The 20370-nt window shown below is 46.9% G+C and overlaps 1 protein-coding gene and 1 pseudogene across 1 annotated transcript in view; one reads left to right on the top strand and one right to left on the bottom strand.

The window, feature by feature from the left end:
• The first annotated feature begins 405 nt into the window (after nucleotides 1-405).
• The window catches only part of RCOR1 (REST corepressor 1), a 91902-nt gene continuing 71937 nt past the window's right edge, over nucleotides 406-20370 (top strand). Inside the window, exons 1-2 of the mRNA XM_087818106.1 lie at nucleotides 406-718; nucleotides 805-864. Coding sequence (XP_087674232.1) covers nucleotides 406-718; nucleotides 805-864 — 373 coding nt within the window. The remainder of the gene's footprint in view (nucleotides 719-804; nucleotides 865-20370) is intronic.
• Nucleotides 7314-11846, bottom strand: LOC107536489 (sperm-associated antigen 7 pseudogene; annotated as a pseudogene).

The raw sequence follows: 20370 nt of genomic DNA, 5'->3' as shown, positions 1-20370 counted from the left end.
CCTGGGATAGACGGGAGCGCCGAGCCAACCGGGCCGCCGCTCTCCGTCCAAATCCCACAAGAGCCAATGGGAGCGCGCGGGGCGGAGCCGCGCCGGGTTGGGCTGCGCGCGGCTTCCCCCCGCGGGCCCAGGCCCCGCCCCCGCGCGCCCGCCCGCCCGCCCGCTGCTCCCCGAGTAGTTAGAGCCAGTGAAGTGCGGGCGGCGATGAGAGCGAAAGTTGCGCTCGGCTCGGCGCTGGGGGCTTGAAGCGGCCCCGCGCTCCGCCCGCCAGGGCCGCCCGCAGCCCCAGCTCGGGCCCTCCGCGCCCGCCCGCCCGCGCGCCCCCCCGCCCCGCCCCGGCGTCCCCTCCTCGGGAGCCGGGGGTCCCCGTCCCTCTCGCCCGGCCCCGGCCCCGGCCCCCCGCCGATGCCGACCATGGTGGAGAAGGGCCCCGAGGTGTCAGGGAAGCGGAGAGGGAGGAACAACGCGGCCAGCGCCGCCGCCTCGGCCGCCGCCTCGGCCGCCTCGGCCGCCGCCGCCTCCGCCTCGGCCGCCGCCGCCGCCTCGGCCGCCGCCTCCGCCGCCGCCGCCTCCGCCTCCTCCTCGGCCGCCTCGGCCGCCGCCGCCCCCAGCAACGGGCAGAATAAAAGTTTGGCGGCGGCGGCGGCGCCCAATGGCAACAGCAGCAGCAACTCCTGGGAGGAAGGCAGCTCGGGCTCGTCCAGCGACGAGGAGCACGGTAGGTGGCAGCCGCCCCGCGCCGCACGCCCGGCCGCCCGGCCCGCTGGCCGCTGACCGCTCTGCTCTGCTTCCCCGTCCCCGCAGGTGGCGGCGGCATGCGGGTGGGACCCCAGTACCAGGCGGCGGTGCCCGACTTCGACCCCGGTGAGTAGCGCCCCGGGCCGGCCGGCCGGCCGGGAGCCCGAGGGGGCGGAGAGCCGGCCGACAACTTTCTTTTTGTGTGTGCGCCCTGCCGTCCGCGGGGAGAACAGCAGGCGCGGCGGGGAGGGGGCGGCGTGGGGCCCGCGCCCTGGGCCCGAGGCCGCCGGGCCGGACACCCCCGGCCTGCCCCCCCCCCGCGGTGCCCGTCGGGACGAGCTGCGCCCGCGCCCCGGGCAGGGAGCATCCCGCGGGCCGCGCACCCGGGGCGGCCTCGGACCCGGAGCTGCCCCGGCCTCCGCTGCCCCGGGCGCCCCCCGTCCTCTCCCAGAGGCCCCTGCCGCAGTCCTGGGACCTGGCTGTGCGTGTGTGGGTACCCCCTGCGCCCCCCCCTTTTTTTTTTTTTTTTTTTGGAAAGGCAGGGGTCCTGGAAGAACAGGACCTGCCCAGGCTTCAGCCTAAGCGGTGATCTCCATCCCCCCCCCCCAGAAGCCCCTGCACCCCGGCCCTGGGCGTTCGCGTCCCTCGTGCTGCTTGTTCTGCGCGGCAGCCAATTTAAAGTGGTACCGGAAAAAAATGCGATCAGACAAAGGAATCCGTCGGGTGTTAACGCACGAGAGCCCCGCCGGTCTCCGCGCGGGGCTGTCTTTAGATCAGGCTGTTGGCGGAGAAAGTGTTTCAGGGGACGCGGTGCCGCTGTTAAAACCCTTCAGACCCGCAGAAGTGGAAGCCAGAGGGGAGCGGCCAGCGCGGGGCCCGCAGACCCGCGGCCGGGCTCGGGGCTCGGGGCTCGGCGCCGCGGTGCTCCCGCTGGTTTCTTGGGGAAGAGGAGCGCGGCGGCGCCGGTCCTTGGAAACGCGGCCGCCGACCGCGGCAAGGATGGGGCCCTGGGCCGCGGCGAGGTGCTGGACTCGGGGCGTCCCCCGAGGTGGAGACGCGCGGGGGATCCCTGAGCGAGCCCTTGGGCGCCCTGGAAGTAAATGACCTTTCCCGTACGTGCCTTCTAAGTTTTGGGCCGTGGGTTTAAATCTCCCTGCGTTTTCGTGGTCTTAGCACCCAGGTTTGTGTTCCTTTTAAAGTCCTGTTGGTCTTTTGGGGTCGCCCCCCTTCTCCCGCTTCTCATTTACGGGAGCGACCCGGCGGACCCGGAGCCCGGGCGCGCGCTCGGGCTTGCCGTCCCCGTTCCCCCGGCGGCCGCCAGGGGAAGCATACCGGGTTTTTTTTTTGGTTACAGTTGACCCTATCTTCATTTTGTAGGTCAAGTCCATCTTTGTTTTAATCCCCAGAACATAAAGCGAAGCTTGTCACCAAGTTATCCACCCCCCACCCCCGCCCCCCATATTAAAAAAAAAAAAAAATCAACTTGTGCAAATCTTTTAGTTTTAGTGAGCCGGTGAGTTTTTTGGTACATTTTGGTTATGCTAGTTTTGAAGGCTTCATTTCAATATGTTGGATGTGGCTGAGGAAGAGGGCGTGTTTGATGGCAGCCGCAGGAATTAGATGTCTGACATTCTTCTACATAGTGATGTCTGGCTCTGCGCTGTCAGTCGTGAGCCTAACTTGAGAGCTGTTCTCTTCTTTGACACAGCAAATGTAATGGGATCGTATTTTGAGCTGTCCTTGCATTTTTGATAGATCAGCTACAAGCATAAATTTGCCAGAGACCTGCCATTCGAAGAGTAAAACACTGTAAACGTTCTGCCGCATCGTCCTGCAGCCAATTGATTGGGTCTTGGTGGTAACACTTCCAAATTCCCTATTATGTGTTTGTTTTCATCTAGAAAGGCATCTGACTGGTATGAAATAATTTCAAACCCTGTTTTGCCAGTCTGAGCAGTGGGACGCATTCCTAGGTATTGCTGAAAATTGTGGGACTTTACTGTTTCCTAGTGCTTTTTTTTAAAGATGTGCTCTCATGTAACTTAAAGTCTGAGGGAAGAGACAACTTCCGTCTTGGAATAGAAGTGGTCTCCATATGGCAAAAAAGTTTTTTAAGTCTTTAGACTTAAGACAGGTTCTTTCCTCCAGTACAAGTGAGGAACAGTACGGACTGAGATTGTGATTGTTACCACTTTCCCTTTCTCTCTGCCTGAATGTTTTTCCTTTTTCTCCCTGCCTGAGTTTTGAATGCATCTCTCTCTCCCCCCCTACACCAGAGTCTGAACAGGTAGGTGAATGTGACACTTATCCAAAAGCCCTGCCCTGCCCCCGTGGCAAAGATGCGTGAGTGGAAGAAGTTCATTTTAATTTTTTTAAAAGTCAGATTTTATTTATCCACAGTATTGTAACTTGACCCTGTTGAGATTTAAAAGCAAATGGTTGAAGCTAGGACCCCCTGATATTTCCTAAATAGTCCGAGGCAGAGTCGTTTCTGTGGCCCCTCGCAAGGAGCGAGTGAAGTGGGTTCAGCACTGTGTCCCGACCTGCTGGTTCCACTCTTTCCATCTAACTAAGACCTAGACTGAGTGCGTGGACTGTGGCATAGCTTGGTAATTAAAATACCACCTATGTTTACAACAACAGAAAAAGTTTTATCAACTAGATTTAAGAACAAAGACCAGAATGCAGTCCTATACCTTTAACTTGGGCTTTGTTCTCAAGCGGTGTCCGGGTCCCCTCTCCATTCCCGGTGCTGTACATGTGCTGAGTTGTCATTGGTTTCAGTTAGAGTTTGGCAATCACAGAATTGAGTAAGCGAGGGATGCTTATTCTGTCCTACTTGTGGTTGGTTAGTTTCTACACTTGCAAAGCGTGATTTGTTTTGAAATGAGCAGTGCTTTCTGTACGAAGATGTGAATGTTCCCGATAAGCATGCAAAGGAAGAAGCTGCGTATTCCGTATATTTCTTTGATCATGTGTTTGGTTCTCTTTCTGTTTTCTTCTAGCCAGAGGAGCACAGGGACAGGATCTTAAGGTTGACTTCAGTTCTTTGTTTTCTGAATCATGTGCTATTGTCAACTTCTGTCCTGAGCTGGTTTTCAGTATCACAGGTCACTAATAGTAAAATTAAGATTCTTACAGAAGAGGAAATGTTAATGGTAAATATTTTTGTGATAATATTTTGGGCCTTTAAACATGTAACCCACATTTGGAACATTGAATCCAGTAGATTTAATCAGATTTGAAAATTGTGGTTGTTATTAGCTCAAATATCAGGTCAGAGTTGACTGGTAGTTGACTGGTAGTAAAAAATGTGTTACACTTTAAGTGGAATAACTTTGCTGACCAGGGCATCTTGACCTTTTCATTTTACTGGTGGTTCTGTGTGCCACTTTGAACACATTTTCTGTGCTTTAGTTTCATTGTAAAAGTCAGTTTTATAGATGTCCTAAAATTCATAAGTTAATGGTGAATGGTTTGTGATTCAAACATACTTTGAGGCAGTGTTCACCCAAATGAGAGGTCAGGGTAATGATAAATCCTGTGAGTGATCAACTTCATTAAGTACTGTGGTAGGGAGACACCTGGAGACATCAGGAGATTGAATGCCCTGCCTCTGTGATTAAGAAGGTGATAGAAGGTAGAGCTGGTCATTTTACCTCCAGGAGCCTCAGTTTCCTCAGTCATGAATCAGGTTCTTTTCATCACTAATGGTCTATGATTATGTCATTTATAGTCATCTTTTAAATTCATGTTTATTTCAGAAGCAATGTAGAGTATAGACTGTGAGAGCTTGGGCTGTGAGAATTGTAAAACCTGAGTTCAGATCCTGGCAGTCACTTGTGTGTTGACTCTGGGCAAGTTACTTCATTTTTGTTGTTGTTGTTAATTCTCACTCAAGGATATTTTTTCCATTGATTTTTAGAGAGTGTAAGGGAGGGAGAGAGGGGAAAGGAGAGAGAGAAGGAGAGGGAGGTGAGGGGGGAGAGAGAGAGAGAAAGAGAAACATGGATGTGAGAGAGATGCATGGATTGGCTGCCTCCCGCATGCACATCAGCCCCGGCCAGGGGATCCAACCTGAAACCCAGGTAACCTGTGACCCTTTGGTGCGAGGGCAGATGCTCTGACTGTGGAGCCACACCCGCCTGAGCAAGGTACTCCATTTTTGCTTTCATGTAAAACAGATATCGGAACTTCCTCAAGAAAAGGAATTGACCGAGCTAATACATATAAAATGCCTAGCATAGTGCCTCGCACATAGTGAGTGCTAAGTAAACATTTTCTGCTATTCTTATTATTCATGTAACTTGAGCCGCCAAGTAGTGGTCCCTGCATTGCCGGATTTACTGATTGGATTATAATGTAGCCATCGATTTGAATGCAAATCATACATTGAGGTATTTGAAGATGATTGCTTTTAAATTACAAGTACCTGCTGCATTTTGGTAAGTACTCTTTCCTGGAAGAGAGAGAACTTGTACAAAAACATTTATATAACAGAAAAGAACACTGAGGTCCAGAGAGAATAGGTAAACTTGTTCAGATCAAGTTTCTTTCTTTTTTAAAATTTTTATTCATTAATTTGAGAGAGAGGGAGAGAAAGAGAAACATTGATTTGCTGTTCCACTTATTTATGCATTCATTTGTTGATACTCTTTTTGGTTAATCTTCACCTGAGGATATTTTTTCCATTAAATTTTAGAGAGAGTGGAAGGGAGGGAGGGCGGGAGAGAGAAACATTGATGTGAGAGAGAATTTGATTGGTTGCCTCCTGTGCATGGGATCGAACCTGCAACCGAGGTATCTGCCCTTGGCCGAAATTGAACCGGGAACCCTTCACTTTGCAGACTGACACTCTAACCACTGAACAAACCTGCTAGGGCCATTGGTTGATTCTTGCATGTACCTCGACTGGGGGTTGAACTGCAACCTTGGCATACTGGAACGACGCTCTAACCAACTGAGCTACCAGGCCAGGGCCTTGTTTGTTTCTTTTTTTTTAAATTTCAGATCAAGTTTCTAGATGTACTAAAGAATCCATCCCTGGGCCAGGGGAAGTACACATGAAGTAGGTTCTGAGGTAGGGAGTTTTTTGCTTTAAACTTGTCTTTGAGAGTTAATGCTTTTGAGGCAGGTTCTATGACAATCTTCTCTCCCATGGGTGATGACTGTGATTAAAAGGTGAGCTGGTTGAGGCTGACCAGAGAGCAGAGTTGCTTCAAAAGCACTGTTAAAGGTCATTTTTACTGAAGAAACTTAGGCTAACTCTTACTTATTTTCCTTGGCATTATAAAGTTTTGTGGGGCAATTTAGTTTAAAAATGTCTTTGGAGATGAAACATCAAGATCCTGTTAGAGTTACAGTATTCCTCGCCAGTGTGCCAGACTTTTTATATTTTCCTCTCTGCTCCAGAGATTGTTGTAATTGACTTACAGTTTAGCTCTCACTTTCCTCCGAGCTTTTCTTCAGAGGTTCCATGCATAATTTAAAAGTAAGAAATAAGGCTTCTATTTTGTTCCCTTGTTCTAATGGAAAACAGTGATTTTTGCTATGGAGTATATAATAAATTAGTATTTATATTCAAAACAGAAATCCATGTCTGTCTGTCTCTCTAAAATCAATTAAAAAAAACCACACACCAAGAAACAGAACTTGAAATCTCTTTCTGGTTAGAGTGACTCTGCAGCAGCATAGTAAAAGTCTGAAAAAGGTAGGAGTTGGGGACTGCATGCTGAGTTCATGACTTGGAATGAGTTAATATTTTTACAGTGTTAAATAGCAATTGTGGAAAATATTGTGACCCTAGAAAGGATAGGGAGGGTATAATTACAATGTAACAGTTTTTTTGTTTTATGTTCCAGAAGCTCAACCTCTGGTTGAATTTTATGGTTTCTGTTGACTTTTTAAAAATGTAATATTTTAAAGTTGGTGTAAGGTGGCAAAAGTGTTTTGCTAAAATGTTTGAAATATTTTAAAATAACATAAAATAACACTAAAGTGTTATTAAAGCCCTAAAACTCCTACTTTTTCAAATTAGTCAAATTCTCTAAAGGTGTGGATCTTAGTAAAAATTGCACACCAGACCCAGTTCTTTGAAATTTCTGGATTTTCCCTCCTTGAAAGTAATGATAGAGAAAATTAGAATGTCCATATAACCCAACCTTCCTTTGTCCTAGACAAGGAAAGTGGGACCCTAGAGGGAAGGTGACTTGATTGTCTGTCTGTCATTACCTAAATATTAAAAGCTAGATGTTCCAGAGCCTTGTTACTGGGTGTAGTAATTGGGAACAGTAATATAGGTTCATAATCTTAGAACCAGCTAAGAGTTAAACTTTCAAAAAGTGAAGTGACTTAGGTAGTTGTTGTGTATATTTGAATGTCTTTGCATATTACCATAAAGTAGGACAGAGTTGTAAAGATAGATATGTTTAAAAAAAATGTTCAAATAGAACAGAAAATAACATATAGTTACGTACCCACCACTGTGATTAAACACTTATTTTGGGCCACATTTGCTGCAGGTGCAGCTGAGGGTAATCCTCACCCTGGCCTCACTGCTTCAAGGGTGGTTTCTGCTATGCCTGTGGTAGTTTGTCTGCATCCTCTGGAAGCAGGTGCCGAGGTTGAATTATATGTCCAGGAGACTCACAGGTGTACATGCCTGTGGAGGGCAAAGAGGGGAGGGAGGGTGAGGCGGCCAAAGCCTTCGGCGGGGGTGCAGATATGATTCCTGAGGAAGAGGGATGGATCCGGGAGCCCCAGGCTGCAGTGCAGCTGGAGAAGCCCGCTGGGCAGGAATGGTCCTGTGTTGTTGTTGGCCTGGCCCTGGTGCATGCTGCATGGGTCCCAAAGGTGCCCACCTGCTGGGTCGCTAGCCTGCCAGCACTCTCCCTCTGAAGGGAAGCCTGAGCGGCGCACTCTCAAGGCCATCAGGATTCCCAAGCCCTCTCTGGTACTTTAGGACCTACTTATGTGTGATAAACAATGTGTATTGCGTTTGTCAGCTCTTTTTCTAAATGGATTAATTGTACATATAGATAATTTGCACAAATATTTTTTATGCTTTGATGCTTTCCCAATAAGTACATTCCCACTACGCAGTGCTGTAAAGTCTTACGGAGTTCGTGGTGTCCGCTTTCCTAGGGGGTGGTCCCTAGTTGTTGGAGCTCCCTGTTCAGGTTTATTTTCTGCTAACTTGTCAGAGCTGAACATGGTGCTGAGTTTAATAGGAACATATGTTTGGTTTGACTGTCCTTGAATAGGCATTTTGTAAAGGACACTTGATAATTAAGTACCAAGTTCAGTTATTTAAGAATTGGAAACCCAAGGAAAACTGCAAGTTAAAAGCTGATTTTTCCTTGTTTTCTATGCCTGCCTTATAAATGAATTTGTATGAATTAGAGGTGCACATCTTGCTTAGGTACATTCTTAAAAATTTTTAAAATTAAGATGAAATTCAGCTTGGCCGGATGTGGCTTAGTGGTTGAGCATTGACTTAGCATCCGGGCGATCGGGGTTTGATTCCTGATCAGAGCACATGCCTGGGTTTCAGGCTTGATCCCCAGTCGGGGGCGTGCAGGAGGCAGCCCATCAATGACTCTCATCATTGATGTTTCTCTCTCTCCCCCTCTCCCTTCCTCTCTCTGAAATCAGTAAAGATATATTTAAAAGAAAGAAGATAAAATTCATATAGCAAAATTAACCATTTTTGAGTGAACAATTCAGTGGCGTTTAGGATACAGCAGTGTTGCGCAGATACCACCTGTCCAGTTCCAAAATGTGCTTTTTATCACCCGAAAAGAAAATGTCATAATCACTAGTAGTTACTTCCCATCCCCATCCCCCAACCCCTCCCACGTTGCTGATGACAGCACACAGGATGCTGGAAGGTGGTCTCCGAGCCACCTCAGCCCCGCCTGTGGTGGAGGGGATTGACGACGCAGGGGGTCTGTCGGTTGGTTTATTTCAAGGAAGGGGATTTAGATGAAATAGTCCTTTTGGCTAAGTTTTAAAAAACAGGAACTTTTTTCATTGTTTATGATTTTATGATAATTATTTAAGAATTAATGCTACTTAATATGTAAGCTATAAATTTTTAAAAAAAATTGATTTTAGAGAGACACACACACACGGAAACAGAGAAACATGGATGCTACAGAGAAACATCGGTTAGCTGCCTCCTGCACGTGTCCCGACCAGGGATCGAACCCGCTACCTCCTGGTGTGCGGGACGACACTCTGACCATCCAAGCCACACTGGCCAGGGCATAAGCTATAAATGTTTAAAAAATTACTTTGAAAATCCTAATTGTTTGGTGTGCAGGACAGTGCTCCAACCGACTGAGGCGCACTGGCCTGGGCCGTTTGTTAATTATTATATTATTTTCCATATGAACAACTGTAAACCTAGTTTTGTCCCACCCTGTATTAGGCTCTTTGAAGTCTCATTACTTACTGATGCTCTGTTCAGTCTTTTTTTGTTTCATTTTGAATACTTTCTATTGCTATAGCTTTAAGTTTACTTATCTTTTATTTTTTTTAAAATAATTTTTTATTGACTTTTAGAGAGAGATGGGAAAAGGAGAGAGAGAGACATGGATGCGAGACTGAAACATTGATGTGCTATCTCCCACACCCACCCCACTGGGGCTCAAGTCCACACCCTGGGCATTAGCCCTGACCTGGAATCGAACCAGGAACCTTTCGGTGCATGGGATGACACCCAGCCAACTGAGCCACACTGGCCAGGGCACTAATCTTTTCTTCTGCAGTGTCTAATCTGCCCTTATTTCCATCCCATATACTTTTTATCTCAGACACTGTAGGTTTTCCAAGTTTGATTTGTCTTTTAAAATATTTCATTTCTCTGCTTAGCATACTCAGCCTTTAACTTCTTGAACACATTGAAAGGCAGTTAAAATTGTTCTAATGCCATCGTCCACTACTCTGTCCTTTGTGTCATTTCTGGGTTGGTTTCAGTTGATTGATTTTTCTCATTGTGGGTTGTCTTTTCCTACTTCTTGGCTTGTCTGATAATTTTTTTTTGGATGCCAGACATGAATTTTACTTGGATGGATGCTGGATATTTTTGTGTTCCTGTAAATATTCTTGAGCTTTGTTCTAGATGGTTAAATTCTTTAGAAATAGTTTATTTCAGACCTTGGCTTTAAGCTTTGTTAGGTGGGATCAGAGTGGCATTTAGTCTAAGGCTATTTCCTGCTGGTGAGCCAGAACCCTTCTGAGTACTGTACTCAGTAGCACGAGTTCTGAGGTTTTCCTCTCGGGTGCTGGCAACAGGCACTGTCGGTGCTGCGTGAGCCTGTGGGTGGCTCCCTTTATTCTTTGTGGTGTTTCTTTACTCAGAAAACCAGCATCTCCTTCACAGGCATGTACTGACCAGTGCTGTGCTGAATACTCGGGGGCCCCAGACCTCTGGAGCTCTCACTCTGCGCAGCTCTTTCTTTTCTGACATTCTGCCCTGTGAACTCTGGGTGCCCTGGCGTCCCTGTGCTCAGCTACCTCCTTGGGGGGCGGGGGGGGGGCCTGTGGCTGCCTGACTCCTTGGGGCACTTACAAGATTTACTTCATTTGTTTCCCATTTCTCAGGGATCACTGTACTTGGTGTCCAGTGTTTTCAAAACTGTTGCTTTTTATATTTGTCCAGTTTTTAGTTGTTTTAGACACTGTAGGGTAAATCTGGTTCATGTCACTCCACCTTGGATGGAAGCAGAAATCTAGGTTTTTAAAGAAAGGAATATAGAGAAATTGGTTCTATTTCCTTTTTGTTAGAAAGCATTAATATGCATTTTATATGTTTTGTTTTACCTCTATTTGGGTTTTTCTTAAAAGTTGTTATGGCTTTTAAACTTCTAAATTTGGGTTTTATGTTCATGGGAGCATTCTGTAAATAGAATAATAATGCTTTTTAAAACTAGAATACCAAATTTTACATTTTAATTTTTTTAATCTTCACCCGAGGATATGTTTTTATTGATTGTAGAGAGAGAGGAGGGAGAGAAACATTGATGGGTTGCCTCCTGCATGCGTCCTTACCAGGGATTGAACCTGCAACCTACATATGTGCCGTTGACTGGAAATCGAACCCATTACCTTTGGTGTGTGGGCCGACACTCTAACCACTGAGCAACACCTGCCAGGGAGCAAATTTTATGTTTTTGTTTCTTTTGGAGGAGGGGGGTCAGACAGTGTTTATTAAAGGTAGAGTAACCCCAGCCCCAAGGAGAGGAAAGTTCCAAGGAGAACAGAGAATAATACAGAGTAAATACCCACCTGTCCATTCACACACACACATCCAGACTCTGACAGTGACAAATCAAACACCTGCTTCCTCCAGCCCGAGTGATGGCTGTTAGGGGTGGTCAGAGGTGGGGCTCCAGAATGGGTTCTCATAGCAGCAGCCGTGTCTCTCCCTGCCTCCTGCCCGCCCAGGGAGCTGGGGTGCTTAGGGGTGGGTGGCAGCTCTTCCCCGCCCTGCCGCGCACGCTTCTTGGCTTGCACCTCATTCATGGCCTCCGCAGTGGAGCGTGTGGCCCTCTCGTTGCCCACGGGCACACAGCCGTAGGTCTTGGTGGCCTATAGCGTATGGGCCGCATCCTTGGCGGCCCCCTTGCCGATGAGCTGGCTGTACTTGTCCTTGACACTGGTGGGGCTCACTAACACAGGCCCCCGCTGAGCCCGCTCCCTCAGCTTCCGTTTCTCCTCAGCCTCCTGCGGGTCCCACTCCTCGCCACTGTGGTAGCAGTCCAGCTCTTCATCTGAGGGTGCCAACTCCTTTTTGAAGATCATGACATAGCGCCATTCGTCGTCTTCCCTGAAGGCGAAGGCTGTCAGGCCAGCCACTCCCACACCGTGTAGTGTGCCCATCTTGGGTTCACGGGCTGAGACTCTCCCTTGGTCGGCCCACTGTCTCGGATGAAATCTGACACCTCTTTCTCCATCCTTTTACGAAACTCCACTTTCTGTTTTTCCCTTGCCCCTGTAGCTTCTTCAGGCAGGCGGCCTGCTCTCGGGCCCTGCACCGAGTCTCCCGGTCACCGAGGCTGGGTGGCTTTCCGTGGAGCTCAGATGGAGCCCAGCAGGTCTGCCATCGAGGGAGTGAGGGGGCTTGTGTCTCATAAGCCAGGGGTCGGCTCAGTATGCGTGGCGAAGCACAGTCTGACCTTCCCTGCTCATTGAAATCTGGTAGTTCCAGCCCAGAACTCTCCAAAGCAGGATAGTTTTGTTTTGAATTAACTATTCTTTAAGAAGTAAATTATTTAAAAATCATTACTTCTAATTAATGTACTTCTGAAGAAAGCGTAATTTAGAAATGTGTCATTCTTGCGCTGCCTTGGGCCTCCGTCTGGCTGGGACGCAGTGAAGGGAGTATTTGCGTGTGTGAGCATGTGCTCCTCTGGAAGCATTTCTTACCGAGATTTCTGTTATTTTCTAATCATTTTCAGCTAGGTTCCTTTTTGATTTTTGAACATCCGGCACTTTCCATATGCCATATATTGTTACTCTAAACTGAATTAGGGTTTTATATATCAGCTGGTGAACGACGGCTTTGAGCCTTGCGTGGTGTTCGGCTTGCTTAGCACAGGTCCGTTGTGTGGTGTTGCCCTTTTTGCACACCACTGTCAGTGGAGCTGGGAGGTTAGGGGTGGGGCGGCAGGCCCTTGCCTGCTCAAGCAGGGTATAAGCTAGAAGAGCCGAGCTTTTGTTCAGCTTTGCATATTAAGTTCCTGGGGATTTTTAAAGTAAAAGTTCTGTTGATTAAAAAGTTTTAAAACGACACTTTCTGCCTTATTAAGAGCAACTAGCAGTGGCAGAGTGAAAGTGTTGATGCCAGTGGCTTGAAGTGCAGATTCTACAAACTGATGCAGCTGAGACAAAGCGAATGGTAATTAATTAGACATTGTAAAAGCATGCAGCTTTAACCCTATTGGACACATTAGTTGGTTGATTGTTTAATTGTGAAAGAAGAAAACAATTTAAGAACATGTATGAAATTGGAACTATATTCTGGAAAAGTCAGATAAGATCCAATTAAGTGTTTTTCAGTTTTTAGCTTTTCAGGAACATAATTCCCCTTAAGACATGTCTAATGCCTTTTTTCTTTCTTTTTTCAATCCTCACCTGAGGATGTGTTTACCAGTTTTAGAGAAGAGGAAGGGTAGTGGGAGAGAGAGAAAAACAGATGTGAGAGAGAAGCACTGATTGGTTGTCTCCCCTATGTACCCCAACCAGAGATCGAACCTGCAACCATATGCCATGACCGGGAATGAAACCCGTGACCTTTCTGTGCACAGAATGAGGCTCCAACCAACTGAGCCCCCCGCCGAGCTGTTGCCTTGCTTTCACACATTCCAGTTTTGTACGTGTTTTAGGAACTCGTGTGAGGAACTGGTGGACTGCTTATACTTCTGGTGATCTAAGAACACTAATTTTTCTGTTATAGGATATTATACATATAGTTTTCCTAAACATTAGTAAATTTGCTTTTTGTTTATGGAAAATTTGAACATACAGTAAAAATAGACTATTAATAAGTTCTATTTGTCTAGCAACCAGATTTAATAATTGTAAGAGTTCAGCCATATTTGCTTAACAAAAATTTTTTTGCCCTATCTGATTTGGTTCAGTGGTTAGAGCATTGGCCCGTGGCTTGAGGGTCCCAGGGTTTGTTTCCGGCCAAGGGCACGTACCTCGTGGTTACAGGTTCAACCCTGGTCGGGTCACATGCAGGAGGCAATCAATCGGTGTCTCTCTCACATCGATGTTTCTCTCTCCTTTCTACTCTCTGAAAAGCAATGGAAAAAATATTCTCAGGTGAGGATTAAAAAAATAAATATTTTTTTGACTTAAGTTTAGTAAATTTACTTTTCAGTGGCATTGTATGTTATGGAAAATAAAATTGTATATGTATTAAACTTAACGATTTTTTGGACCTTTTACTCTTTTCCGTGGTATAAAATGCCTAGCCTGGTGTGATAAATGCCACGAGATGAGGTGTGCCTGTGCCCTGAAAGCCTGGGGCAGCGGGTGGCGGCGAGGAGGTTGGAAGTATGTGTGAAAGGCACAGCTTGCTTCCTGTAGGTGACCCTTAAGGTGGGTCCTGAAGGGCAGATGAGGGAAAAATACTTCAGGCTGAGAAAGCCACATGTTTATTTTTTTATTTTGTTTTAGATATGTTTTTATTGATTTTAGAGAGAGCAGAAGGGTGGGGGGAGAGACAGACAGACTGAACACAGACAGAAACATTGTTGGCTGCCTCCTGCACGTACCCTGACCCAGGACCAAACCCGTAACCTGGATATGTGCCCTGACCAGGAATTGAACTGGTGACCTTTTGGTGCATGGGATGATGCAGACTTTTCCAAATTTTACATTCCTACTAGCAGTGTATAAGAATCCCAGGACACTCCCAGGGTGCAAGATGTGGGGAGGACAGCTGAGAAATTTGTTAGCTCCTTCCCATCTCCTGTCTCTTAATAGTCGGAATTGCCCTGCAGGGTCTTAACTATCCTGTGCTTTTGGGCTTGTTACTTGGCCTAGGCAGCTGCTGGAGAAGCAGCTGAATTTGGGCACTGGGGAGCCGCTGTGGCTTCTGCCACAGTGGGCACAAGGAAGGCCACCAGAGCCCAGGCCTTGCCCCTGGGGGAGGCAGAGACAGCTGGTGGTATTAGGCGAGGAGACACATGTGGTGGGCTGGGGCTTCATGGTCATGTGGAGCCTGCGAGACCTCGTGGGGCTGCTCCCGCCGGGCAGTGGAGCAGCAGGCAGGCCTGAGGGATTTGGGGCGCCTGACCTGCGTCTGTTAGGGCCTGCGGGATGCAGCCTCTGCTCAGCGGGATGCGGCTGGAGAAGCCATACCCACTAGTCTCACTTTAAAGTCCTGCTCACCAATTCCAGGCAGGCCCCTTCTGTTACACTGTTTTACTGCTGCAGCTTCTCACCTGGACGGCGTTTACCGTCTCACGTTCAACCTCAGTTCTCCTTTCTACTGGGGAAAAAATGTAAGCAACTGGAAGAAACTTCCACCGGCTCCGCTGCCACGTGCGCGGCCTTCCCACGCCTGCGCCCGATCCTCTGCCCTGCCTTCTGTAACTGTTCCTGCTGCCGCCCCAGCCAGCGCCTCTGCATGTGCACCAGGCCCCGTCGCCTCTCTGCTCAGAGATGTCACTCATGCATCCTTCGTTTGACTCGTCAGGTTTTTCTTCTCTTGTATTCTCAGCAGCATATAAACAGACTGTTATTTCTCCCTTGTTTTAAAAAACTTCTTGTGGTAATTGTCTGTAGTCTGTTCTCTATCGCTTTTCTCCTGTTCTCGAACACATCCCCTCAGGCTTTTGCCCCCGCTGCTCCTCCAGAATTTTTTACGTCACTAGTGACCTCCATGTTGCTAAATCCATGGTCAGCTTGCAGTCCTTACCTTATTTGACCTGTTGACCTCAAGAGACCTAGTAGATGGCACCTCTTTGAAACCTGATCAGTCAGTTCTCCAGAGAAACAGAACCAGTAGGATATACACGTAATACACACACATACATATGGGTATATATACATATTTAAGGAGAACTTCGGCTTATGTGACTGGGGGCTGAGAAGTTTCGAGATGTGCAGTCAGTAGGCTGGAGATGCAGGAGAAGAGGTGGTGTGAGTTCTAGCCCAGTCCAAAGGCCTGAGAACAAGGAGATCCACCGTTCCAGCTCAAGCCTTTTTGCTCTTCAGCTGATTGGGTGAGGGCCACCCACGTTACGGGGGGCAATTTACTCAGTCTACCAATTCCAACGTTAATCTCATCCAAAAACGTTATCACAGAAGCACTCAGAATGTTTGCTTATCTGGACACTGCCCCCGTCAGGTTGACATATAAAACTAACCATCATAAAACCCTTTCTTCCCGTGACATCTTGAACAAGGTGCCAGTTTAGTTCCAACAAGACGTGGTCCCTGTCATTCCTGACCTCAGCGCGCTCCAGGCACAGGGACCCTCAGCTCTTTCTGACCGTGGCGAGAGGCTTCTGTCTGAGGGCCCTGCACTCATTTTCCTCCCCCCTGAGGTGCTTTTTTTCTTGCTCCCCCGCCTGCCCCTGCCCCATGCCTGGCTCATGGCCTTCTTTCTTTCTCTCTGCAGTGAAGTGTCACATCCTCAGTGAGGATTTTTATGGCCACTCTATCTAAGAATTTCAGCTGCCTGCCTGGTGTTTCCCCTTCCACTTCCTTGCTTTATTTCTTCTCACTCACCCGTATCAGTATCCAGCATACTTCCTTATTTAGCTGGTTCAACCCCTCAACTAGAAGGTAAGCTCTGTGAGGCGAGGGCTGCTTAATCTTGGTGCCTTTTTATACCCTAGCTTTCAGAATGGTGCCTGGCGACTGTCTCAATAATAACTTTCCGGTTGTTTAAAAACATGGACAGAAACTCTTCCTGTGAAGTTTACAAAGTAATAGGTTTCTAGCCTGCAATTCTCAGCAATGAATACCTTTATTGGCTTACAGATGCCTTTTCTGTGTCTTTTATGGATACACCTTTTATAGTTCTGAAGGCACCTTGGCAGCCTTCTCACCTCCTTTCCTTCTAGCTCTGTGTGTGTGAACCAGCTCCGTGCTGAAGAGCTTTACAAAGGATCTTATTTAATCCTTATAACAAACCTACAACACAAGTGGTATCATCCCCATTGTACAGACGGTGAGACTGAGATTTAGAGAGCTTAAACAACTCACCTGAGATCTCAGTTGGTAAGTGGCAGAACCCAACTGAGGGTAACTTGATCTAGATCCTATATTCTTGACTATCTTTACGTTATATGCCACCTCCTAGATATAGAAATGTCATCTTGTTTTGTGTTGTGCAGGAACTTAGAAATTTTGGGCAGGCTGTTTAACCCCATAATAGTGATAAATATTTAAAGCGTCTGCCTAGCATATACTCAATATAGAGCAACCAAAAGTTAGGAATTCTGTCTAAAGTCAGTGTAGAAATAACTAAACTACAGGCCTTGCTCAGCTCTGGCCTTCCCAGATCTTCCTAGAGTCAGAACTCTTGCTGGGTTCCTGCATCTGAGGTATGTACATTTCTTGCCCAGATGTTTAGAAGAGTTGTGCTGATTGCCCTTACAGAAGATCTTGCCCTTTTGGGCTCAAGGTGTCAGCTCTGCCCACCTCTGGGGTCTTCCATGAAGAATTACAGGAGTTGCCTTGTCTCACATAGGAGAGTGTAACAAACCACTCAGGTTTCATGGCTTAAAGTAACACCTGTTATGTTTCTTGTTCAGTTGGATAGCCGCTCTGCTGGGCTTACTCGGCAGGCATGTCATGTGGCTGTCGCCTGGAGCTGGCTGGGGCTAGTGTTACCTGCAGGCTGCACTGGGATGCTGGGACATCCAGACCTGTTGTCTTCTCCATGTCGTCTCAGGGCCTATTTTTCCAGTGGGAGCAGTCTCCATGGGCAGATAGGTTCCTTACACAGTGGCTCAGGGCTCCCCACAGCAAGTGTGCCAAGCAGGAGGAAGCAGAATTGCTGGTCCTTTTACAGTGTAGGCCCAGCACTGGCATTATCACTTCTGACACATTTCCTTGGTTAACATGAGTCACAGCCCAGCCCAGCCCAGATTTGTTGCGAGAGGTGACTACACAGGGCGTGGGAGTAAGTTCACGGGGAGTAGATTAGTCCAGACTAGTCTACTAGTCTGGAGTGAACAAGGGCTTATTAAAAATGTTGCCGGCTTCACAGGTGTAAACTGGAACTCTCCAGGACTAACCTGGACAAATGGTCATGGTTCATCAGACTCATATTTGTGCCCTGGAGGAAGCGAGACAGGTGTTACGTTCAACTATCCTTGTGATTCTCCTAGTGTGAAAATATGACTGTGTCAAGTATGGTTCTCATGTTTCATTATTATTTTTATTTTTTTAATCCTCACCAGAGGGTATGTTTTCCATTGCTTTTTCAGAGAGTGGAAGGTGGGGGGGGGGGGGGGAGAGAAACATTGATATGAGAGACACATCGATTGGTTGCCTCCTGCACACACGCCCTGACCGGGGCCGGGGATGGAGCCTGCAGCCGAGGTACATGCCCTTGACCGGAATCGAACCTGGGATCCCTCAGTCTGTGGGCTGATGCTGTAACCATTGAGCCACGCTGGCCAGGGCTGGTTCCCATGTGCTAAAGTGCATGTGACTTCTGTACACAACCCAACAGCTTTGCGTGTGCGATGACTGGAGGAGGAGACTGGCTTTGCGCTTACTGAGATGAATGTTCGTGGGTCTCCAGTGGGGAGTTCTCCTGAGGTGTTTTTCTAGGTTGATTTTGACTCTGCCGTTTTCACCTTACATGATGACTTGGAACCTAATCTAATACAGAGCTCCATTCTGCAGTTCATCAGATGATCTCTGAGGTCTCCTCCAGCTCTCAAGTTCTCTTCCAGCCTTAGAGGAAGTTGTTGCAGGCACCCAGCAGACAACTGCAGAGCTGTAATGGGGGCTTCCACAGTTCAGATGCGATCTGGGGCCAGGTGGGATCCAGAAAACCTTATGGGGTAAGATTCCCTTTACTCTGTATTTTGAAGGAAAGTTAGTTTGTAGTCCAAAATGGAATTTGTTCTCAGTAGAATATTAAATTTTGAAAAGTTGACTGTAAAAGAAAACTCTAAAGTTAAACATCCTACTTTTCTATAGAATGAAAGGTAGATTTCTGAGACGTGACCTTTAAGGTTCCATTTTGGTGTGAGGTGCCTCCAGAACGTCTCACATGTACATGCTTGTGCACCGCACGTGACTGTGCTTCAGGCAGGACGAAGGTCCACTGGTCTTCCCAGAAGTCCCCAGGGGGACGGCGTGGCTGCTGTGGAGTGCCTGCGTGGCGCAGTTCTCTGTCTTCCCAGCTGGTGAGGGGAGGTGACAGTGAAAATTCTTGGCTTGAGTGCACTGTAATAGCCTCTTTATTAATCTTGATCATAGTAAAAACAAGACAGACCTATCCACACCACGCTTCTGCAGATTTGAATAGCTGTGAGATTTCCCTCTGGCTGCACACGTTGCTGATGTGACTGCAGCCTGGTGAAGCTCTAAGCTCTGTCTCCCAGGGGCAGAGTGTTTCCGTAACAGTGATTTCAGGTGGAACATACCAGATAAATGTCTCCGTAGTACGACACCTGCGCAGGTGTTTTATATTACATTTCGAATGGTGCAGCAGCTCTGCCTTTGTGGTAAGGAAGGCTGCCTTCCTGTGTGGCTGTTGATCTGCTTCTGGGAAGGGGAGGTGGTAGGTTGGTAAATCAGGATTGACTCTGCACTTCCCTTACATTTGTTGAACAAGCTCATATGTGTTGAGATTCAGGAAAAATGTCAGCAAGTTCGTTTACTTTTAATATGACTTTGGCATAGACGATGTTACTTTTTAAAATTATTAAATAATCACATAGGGGAGGCTTACGTCCAGGTCCCCTTTTGTGTGTACTCATCATAGCAGCCCTGTGAAGAACGTTCGCATTTTACTCACGAGGGAACGAGACTGACTTGCCCACTGTTACATGGGACGTAGTCAGTAGTTGTCAAAGCTTGAATTGGACCTCAGGCTTGCTGACTTAAAATTCTCCTGGTTCCCGCCGCTGCCCCCTGCCCCCATTATGGTAACTTGTGGAAAGGTCCTTCCCAGCTGCACCGTGTACCCTTTGCTAAACACAAAACTTAACCTCCCTGGAGAACCCTTCCATCTGGCTGCATTGCCTTCATATTTTTCATTCGCCTACTTAACATTCTGAATGTCGAGTTTTTTACCCTAGGACTTGCGGACCCTCTGAAGTTGTGTGCAAAATGTTGTATGTGGATTTTGTGGAAAATGTCAGGACCCATAGCTTTCATAAAATTCTCAATCTTTTTGACTTAAGAGAAAAACTAATTATCAGGAACCACTGCTTTATGCCATTAATATTTTTCCAACAGTTTTATTAAGTGAGTTAATACATATAAGGTACTCAGAGAACAGTGCCTGACAAGAAGTTAACTATTAGTATTGTTATGGTACATTTTCTATATGCATGATCTTCAAAACTTTTTAATTGGATAATTGTCCATGGAATAGATTACAGACATACCAACTTCTTATTGTTGGCAATGTTGATTTAAATTTTTTTTCTCATAAGTAATTTGAAATGAATCTCCATGTTCATAACACTTTCCTATATTTTGGATTATTTCCATAGATTCCCAAAAGTGGAATTACTGGGTCTTGTGTATGAACATGTTGAAGATCTTTAGACATATTGGCAGATTGGTTTCCATAAGGCGTGTCCCAGGTTATAGCAGCGGTATAGAACTATAAACTGTTTTGCTGTGTACTCTTGCTTGCACTTGACAAATAGATAAATTTAATAAGCAAAAGAATGCCTTATTTAATGAGTATTTTTCCAGTTTCAGAAAGGTGAGAAATTTTTTGTATTATGTGATGAATTGTCTTTATGACCTTCTCCCATTGCATAGGGTTTTTATGGTTTTCTTAGCAGTTTGAGGTATTAAAACTTGGTCATCTGTTGCAAATATGTATTCTCAAGATGGCTTGCCTTTTAAATATTTAGTTACAACTTTTTCTTAAGTCAAATCTCTGGTTTCTTTTGCATGTGCTTCTAA

Source organism: Miniopterus natalensis, chromosome 1 (assembly GCF_054644295.1).
Source record: "Miniopterus natalensis isolate mMinNat1 chromosome 1, mMinNat1.hap1, whole genome shotgun sequence".
In the NCBI taxonomy this organism is placed as follows: domain Eukaryota; kingdom Metazoa; phylum Chordata; class Mammalia; order Chiroptera; family Miniopteridae; genus Miniopterus; species Miniopterus natalensis.
This window is presented reverse-complemented; position numbering and strand designations above follow the sequence as displayed.